We start from the raw sequence: 8,382 nt of genomic DNA on the forward strand, positions 1-8,382 counted from the left end.
ATAATATATATATATATATATATAGTATTATATAATATATATATATTCCTTTGTTTTACCAAGCCCACGACCCACTAGAGCCACCTTCAGTGGCTGAACAAGCTTCTGATTGAAGTCTTGGCCTAATTTTATGGAACCGAAGCTTTCAAATGAAGTCTTTCTATTGTTGAGTGGTGTGATTTGCATTTTACTGAACTTTCATAGTTCTTAGTTTTAAGCATGTGCAGGTGATTTAAACTGCTAGCATATTGCAGTTCCCATAATGAGGCTTCAGACCAAGTGCTTGAATTTGTCTCAAGTATAATTTTCTTTAATGCTGGTCCCAGAGAAAGCATTTATGCTCCTCCCTTTTCACATTAAAACTATTTGGAGGATTACATAAAAGTTTATGCCCTAGATGATCAATTATGAAGAATAAATCTCAGTTATCCGCAATCAGTTCTAATTTTTTTTTTTGTTGAGAGATACGCATCAGTTCTAATATTAATTTGGCTCATACTTGGAGATTCAGAATAAGGTTTTGTTATCTTGTAACTCTCTGTTGGACAGTCTCTGTAGTTAATGGGAAGTGCAAAACTCAGTGGCTACAGGAGACGATTGAAGGAGTTAATTTTTTATTTTTATTTTTTTTTGCTTTCATTCAACACCAAATGTTCTCAACTATTGGTGGTAACATTAAACTTTTGCTAGAAAAAAGATACTAGAAAAGGTTAAGTGTTTAAAAATAATGTAAAAACAGAGAAGTAACTTTCTTTAAATACTGCTATGTTTCAAAATACCTTAATGTCTGCACTTGTTCACCGTATTCCCTTGTTTTCACACATTATTCTATATCTGGCGTATAAAGAACCAGTTATCTTCAACATTTTTCTATCTTGCTTAAACTGTTAGGAAATATACTATTAATAAGAATATTCATCAGTATCTTTTGGCAATAATTGCTTATAGTACAGATTACCTATTTTAATTCTATTCATTTTGCAGAGGCGTCTAAAGAATCGGAGACCAAAATTGATTGTAAGTTTCTCATATAAGTTCTTGGTTGTAGTGAAACTTTCTTATTGCACATTGCGATGAATATATTTTTCACGACATTACTCTTTGTTTTAGGAAAAAATAGAACTACAAGATTTCTCACTAGGTTCATGCCCACCTGACTTAGGACGGCAGGGTATTCGCTGGGTCACCTCAGGTGATCAGGTTTGATTCTTTTCATTATAAGCTGCCTTTTTATGTCCCATTTTGGCTTTTATATATGCTATGCTATGTTTGGTTTTTACTATCTTTGTCATTGTAATCTTAGAGATGATCGAAGCATTATATTAGCTTTTTGTAATCAACTTTACGTTGAGGCCCTCCTTTTTCAGCATATTGACTCGAAAAACACAGCAAAGTCCAGCTCATATGACTGTTGGTAATTAGGATTGCAATGGTTCAAACTAGCCTCAGTTGATTTGTTACTTGTTTGGGTGTGATTTTGTGTGTAGTTCACCAATTAGTTGAGCCAATTTTATGGTATGGATTTTTTTTTCTTTTTTGATCAGCTCAGCTTGACATTTTTTTTCCTCTTTCTTGTAAAGATCTGATAGAACTTGGAAGTCCTAGATATAAGTAGTTCGTCGAATATGAAAATATGGCCAGCAGAAACTCTCCATTGTGGATCCTTGATAGTATTCTCAGTCTGCTCCTATCCTTTTTTTCTTCTTCTTTTTTTTAATGTTTGAAGCTAAAGCAGCTGCTGTAATGGTTTAGTACTTTAGTGTATTTAGTTATTCTACTAGGTAAATATCACTCAACGGTCAAACCATGGGATTTCTATCCCCAAGGATAGGCACCCACAAATATTTGAGCCTGCCCAATTCGATAAGACCATACGACATAACCCAAATTTATTTGGTGGGAAAGGAGGGAATAGAAATATTTACCACATTTTCCTCTCCATCCCCATCTAAATCCTAAGTTATGGAATAGCTGGTTCAGTTATTCCTATTAGGTAAGTAGTATGATCCGATATCCAAAGTTTTGTTCTATAGAATTAACCATGATCTTGGATAGAAGTACCGATGTTCGAGATTTGACATATCATTGAAACATCTTCCCCTTGATAAGTAAATATTTCTCAATGGCTTATAAAAGAAAAAACACACGCACACACGCATTCTTTACTTTTATGGTTTGGAGCTATCAAACTATCTCTAGTTGAAGTGGGCCAACATTTAGGGTTTATAGAAACATATGCACAATGGGATCCCCATACTGTGATTTATCTTCCTGGAGTAACTATATTAGTTGTTGTCTTGGAAAATTTATATGCAAAAATAAGGCTGTGAACATATTTAATTATCTTATTAACTTTCGTATTTTATGTTCCCACTAAACTAATTGACCACTATGAACTTACAGCAAGTCATGCAGCTGGGATTTGATTGGGATACCAATGAGATGAGCGTGATGTTCTTGGCAAAGTTGGCAAAGCCGCTGATCGGGGCTGCCCGCATTGTCATAAACAGCATTCACATAAAGGGAGATGTATGTGGACATTTTCTCCCTTTTCTACGCTATTTTTATATTTTTTTTCTAAATTATTTAATTTGTAACTTTTGTTTGTGTTTTCCTTCCTGTGATGCGTGTATTTTATCTAAATTTAATGGATGTTTCTATTTCTTTTGATTTTTATTTTGTTGATTGTTTGGGGGATATTTCTTGATTTTCAGTTGAAAAGTTCATAAAGAAGTGGATGTTGATCGAGGAGATAGAAAGAAACTTTATATTTGTGATTAACTTACAACATTAAAGAGTTTGGGAACTTGATGCAGTAGCTCTATAATTTCTTCTTTTTTTTTGTGTTGTATGAAAAGAAATTTACTATCTTTACCAGTTTTTCTTACTCAGTTCTTCAGTAAAGCTTGCAGGAACTGTTACCTGAGTGATCCAGTTCTTGCTATTTCTCTTCTTTCAATGTGTCCTGTTCTAGATGATTTGATTGATCTGTGCTTGACTGTTTTATTTATGATACCTAAAAACTATTCTCCCAAACATATTTTGTTTCTCTTTATTTAGTATATTACTCTTGCAGCTGCTTTTGATACCAATTCTTGATGGCCAAGCACTGCTCTACTCTTTTGAGTCCACTCCTGAGGTCAGAGTTGGTGTTGCATTTGGAAGCGGTGGAAGCGATACACTTCCGGCCACAGAACTACCTGGTGTTTCAACATGGTTGGTGGGTTTCTTTTTAAGCGGTTGAATGCGTTCTTTTGGTTTGCCGTAGCTTCTAATACTTTGAGGAAGATATATTAACTTTTCTATTTGGCATATATTAAATATGGCAACTGATAACTGCTTGCTCTTTGTTTAACCAGGTGAAGCTTTTTACTGAAACCTTGAATAAAACAATGGTTGAGCCTCGCCGCCAATGTTTTCCTTTACCACCGGTAGATCTAAGGAAAAAGGCTGTTGGAGGTGTTATTTCTGTTACCGTGATTTCCGCTAGTAATGTGGGCAGGAATACCATAAAAAGTAACAACTCCGAAAGTCCTCAGCGTTCAATGCTAGGCAGTTCTAAGGTTAATGGGAGCTTCAGAAATAAGGTGTTGCAGACATTTATTGAAGTAGAAATCGGTGATTTAATGAGAAAAACAAGTATCAGTGCTGGTTCAGACCCCATATGGAATTCGACCTTTAACATGGTATTGCATGGAGATTCAGGAGTTGTTAGATTTCACCTTTATGAGTGTGATTCAACCAGCATCAAATATAATTACATAACCAGCTGTGAGATAAAGGTACTATTTAGAATGATAGTTCTTCTTATGTATTGAATTTAGTTCTTGTTTCGCACTTTTCTTTGAAAACTTCTTTATAGAAATTTTTAGGAACTAAGCCAGATTGGTCAAACAGCTGAAGTATGTCTTAGACGATTCGACAATATTTTGGGCAATAGGAAATGGATCTGGTGTAATAGCAAAACATGCCGAGGATTGTGGAAAGGAAGTTGGAATTGTCGTTCCATTTGAGGATAGTAATTTTGGAGAGGTACAATTCTGCGACTTGGTTCCTTCTAAAGTACATGTTCGATGGCATTCTACAAACTATTTGAGGTTCTTATTATGTTATAATGTATTTCTTGTGGTGCTAAAGTATTACGTGTTTATTTGCTTTCCAGTTGACTGTGAGCCTTGTACTAAAAGAATGGCAATTTTCTGATGGTTCGATCAGCTTGGGTAACTCTGTCATAAGCAGATCTCAACCTTCCTTTTACGGTTCACCAAATCTTCAATTGAGGACTGGGAGGAAATTGAAAGTTGCAGTAGCGGAAGGTAGGAATCTATTTGTGAAGGAAAAATCCGGAAAATGCGACCCCTATGTAAAACTCCAATATGGNTTTTCTGATGGTTCGATCAGCTTGGGTAACTCTGTCATAAGCAGATCTCAACCTTCCTTTTACGGTTCACCAAATCTTCAATTGAGGACTGGGAGGAAATTGAAAGTTGCAGTAGCGGAAGGTAGGAATCTATTTGTGAAGGAAAAATCCGGAAAATGCGACCCCTATGTAAAACTCCAATATGGAAAGGTTAGTTGTCACCTTGTCAACTCCCACTCGCAAATTAAATTTTCCACTTTGTTCATTTTTTTTTCTTTTTTTTTTTTCCTTTTTGTTATATCTTATTGAGGCATCATAATTTTATTTTTGTGTATGACATGACAGCTAAGGTAATTTTTTTTTCTTTTACTTCTTTCTCTTTTAGACTCTCTACAGAACAAAGGCGCTCTCTCATACCTTGTTTCCTGTTTGGAACCAAAAATTTGAGTTTGATGAAATAGCAGGCGGTGAGTATCTCATGATCAAATGCCTAAGTTCAGAAATCTTTGGTGATGAGAACATTGGAAGTGCTCGAGTGAACTTGGAGGGGATTTCGGAAGATTCTTGTCGAGATGTGTGGGTTCCCCTTGAAAAAGTGAGCTCGGGTGAGATAAGGCTCCAGATAGAGGCTGTAAAGAACGAGGACAATGAAGGACCGAAGGTACGCGGCATTAGGTTGAATATTTTGGAGTTTGTTGAGTAGACATATTTATTAAATCCCCTCATCTATGACATTATTCCTGTGAAGCTTGAAATTTATGTTCTTGAAATATTTGCTGTTTCTCCTTGACAGTTTAATAAGTTGTAATCTTACCTGCTATATGTGTAGAATTCAGCTACCAGTTACGGAAGTGGCTGGATCGAGCTAGTCCTCATTGAAGCTAGAGACCTTGTCGCTGCTGATTTAAGAGGAACTAGTGATCCTTACGTGAGAGTGCAATATGGGAATACAAAGAAACGGACTAAGGTCTAACAATTATCGCATTGATATTTTTAATATTCGAACTCGCATTAACTACTTTTCTCTTTGATTTTTATTTACTGGTATATTTACTTAAACTTGATTGTCACATAGACACTTTGAGTGGTAATGTATTAGGAACAGTGAAGGCTTCCACAAATTATTCAAATCATTAGACTTGAGTCAATATTTGATGAGTCAACTATGGCAAGTAATTACAAAATTCAACCAAAGTTTATTTGTAGATATCTCTTCTTTTAGGCTTTACGTGTTTAAGTCAAATTGGAGGTCGTATTGCTTTCCATATTAGATTGGGACGTAAGAAGGTCCTTGCGAAAAAAATACCGATGTAAGATTTTGCCTCAAACAAAATATGTGAAGTAACTGATCCTGTATCTTAATCTAACATCCACTTTGTTGAAAAAGTTTCTTATCTATACATGATTGGCAAATAATCTATTGTATTTTGCATGAAAATGGATTGCATTTACCGCCACAGTTTTTTATTATAGCATTGCAGAATGTGCTTGTTTGTGTTTCTGATACTAAAGTAAATTTAACCTGCAAATGGAATGGTGGTTTTTCACCTTTGTTTACAATATGCAGGTGGTGCACAAGACACTTAATCCGCATTGGAACCAAACCCTTGAGTTTCCCGACACAGGGAAACCTTTGGTCCTATATGTGAAAGATCATAATGCCGTACTACCAACCTCAAGTATAGGCCATTGCACTGTTGAATATCAGGGGCTGGCCCCAAACCAGACAGCCGACAAATGGATACCGCTTCAAGGCGTAAGAAGTGGAGAGATTCATGTGCAAGTTACAAGAAAAATTCCAGAACTAGAGAAGAAAATCACCATAGAGACCGATAGTTCTCCATTAACCAAAGGTCATACGGTGTCGGTGCAGGTGAGACCTTTAATCTAGTATTCTATATTCTATATATACTATTTTGTCTTCATTACTTGATCTTTATACTCTTAAGAAATGTGGTCTCGAGTTAATTTTTTAGCTAAGAGAGCTGCTTTTCAATTCGTAACTCTGCAGCTTGTGCATTGCATAATGTTGCATGATGTTTATAAACTTAGTTGTTTCATTGTTAAATTCAGCTTGTTTATAATGCATGATTTTTTTTTTAAAATATATTCTTGGTCGGAGGCTTAGTTATTTGACCTAATTTGGCTGTGAAAGTATGCTCACCAAAAGCATTTAAGTTGAGTGATTCATTTATTTGTCATTGTTCTATGTATAAATTGTAACTAATTGTTTATTGATTATTACATCATACTTCGTGAGAATTCTTATAAGCCGAGATTTTGTTTTCAATAAGGAAAAAAAGGGTCAAAAATAATCTTTTTGCTGGGAGATGTGAATTGGAGAGGTCGTTGAGCACAAGAACTCAAACAAGAGCTAGACATATAACTGAAAAGAGCAACAACAAAAAGTAAGATCGGAAGATAAATGGTATGACTTGGAAGCTAATGATTTGCTTGGATGCTTTCGTTGCTTTTAATGACTTGTTGTCAGCTGTAATGAAGGCAAATGGGGTTCTACATTTTGCGTTGATATCAGCTTCTTCCGTGTAATGCTTTCTTACTCTTTTTAGCTCTACGACTTAAAAAGAGAGCAGGGAAATGCTTCTGAGATGGAAAATTATGAAGAGAAACTTAAAATGCGATGCTTATCTTGGTTCTTTTGATACCGACTCATCAATGGGACAGACTAAGGAGAACTCGTCACTTACTGTAACTCCTAGTTTATTCGATGTTTATAAACTAATACATTCATTGTCAGAATGCTCTGACATACTCTGAAAATAAATTAGCATGTAGGAAGGAGGATTTTCGCCAGTTCTGATTAGCATAAAAAATTGGTATACTGTAGAATCTTTAGATTTCTTTCCAATTGTTATCGAATTATGGTTCTTGAATTGAAAAAAAATTTTCGCAGATGAGAGATCTATTAAAGAAACTGGGAGGCTTCGTGGAGGATGGTGATCTCGAGGGGCTGTCTCTGGCGCTGAGTGAAGTTGAAACTGTCGAGGACGCCCAGGAGGAATACATTCTTCAGCTTGAGAGGGAGAAGGCATTACTACTTAGTAAGGTTAGCGAACTCGACCACGAGATCAGTAGGACTTCGTCGAGCCCTGCAAACATACTATTCTGAATCTCTCTTATAAACTTGAACAGTTCTAGGTAGGTGTTTTACAGTATAGTAGTAAGCAGATTTGTATGTGAATTTACTGTATCATGCTGAAGGATTGTATCATTCGTTCGGCGATAGAGTGTCGAGATGTAATTGTACAATGACACATTGAAATAGATGGAATTGAGGATTTGTATAGCAAAAATAAAGTTCTGTAAGGTTTATTTGAATTTTATTAGTGTCTAATCCAAATTAATTTGATGCTTGATAACAGAAACATCTGAAAAGTGACAATGTTGATGATAGAATCTATAATTGGCAAGGGCATTTGTGAAATTTTGAAATATGAGGTGAAAACATACAGAGATTGGACATTTTTAAATATGTCACTCAATTTTATTATTTTTGATTGCTAATTCCTTAGCTTTTATTTAACTCTTCAAAAACTAATCAAATTTTAAAGAAAAATATTTCCAGATTTTATGTTTCCAAATATCTCTTTTTAGAAAGGAGATAATATTTCTCTAATAAATCTTAGGGTAAAATGTCCAAAGAACCCTGAAATTTAACACTTTAGCAAGTTGGAACCTGAACTTTTAATTTTGGTAATTAGATTCCTTAAGTTTTATCATATAGTAAAATACACCCCTCACAAGTGAAATCGCTAATTAACCAGTCGTTTTGTTTGAAGTTTTGTACATAATTTTGTATAAATTTAAAATACAAAGAATTCTATTTTTTTTCTCTTCTAGTTACTATGATCATTAAACACCAAGATTGAAAAAGAGTGAAATCTAATTTTGAAATGTGAGGTGCAGGGCCAGCGGTAGCTGGGGTTGAGGGAGGCGTGGAGAACGTAGAAGGGGATTTTTTTTCATTTTAACCCTTTAAAAATTTATGATCTGCTAAATAG

The 8,382-nt window shown here is 35.0% G+C and overlaps 1 protein-coding gene across 2 annotated transcripts; it reads left to right on the forward strand.

Moving 5' to 3' along the window:
* On the forward strand, positions 861-7,704 carry LOC109716045 (extended synaptotagmin-1). 2 transcript variants are annotated; one of them, XM_020241321.1, is made up of 12 exons: positions 861-1,017; positions 1,111-1,200; positions 2,404-2,529; positions 3,077-3,220; positions 3,360-3,782; positions 3,898-4,032; positions 4,163-4,205; positions 4,392-4,570; positions 4,746-5,021; positions 5,190-5,327; positions 5,928-6,233; positions 7,275-7,704. In XM_020241321.1, exons 3-12 carry the CDS (start codon positions 2,410-2,412, stop codon positions 7,488-7,490), a joined length of 1,980 nt encoding a protein of 659 aa, XP_020096910.1. In that variant the 5' UTR covers positions 861-1,017; positions 1,111-1,200; positions 2,404-2,409; the 3' UTR covers positions 7,491-7,704. The 2 variants fall into 2 exon arrangements, with proteins under 2 accessions (XP_020096910.1, XP_020096911.1); XM_020241322.1 differs by lacking the exons at positions 861-1,017; positions 1,111-1,200; positions 2,404-2,529 and having other exon boundaries at positions 3,077-3,216.

This window comes from Ananas comosus, linkage group 10, assembly GCF_001540865.1.
Source record: "Ananas comosus cultivar F153 linkage group 10, ASM154086v1, whole genome shotgun sequence".
Taxonomy (NCBI): Eukaryota; Viridiplantae; Streptophyta; class Magnoliopsida; order Poales; family Bromeliaceae; genus Ananas; species Ananas comosus.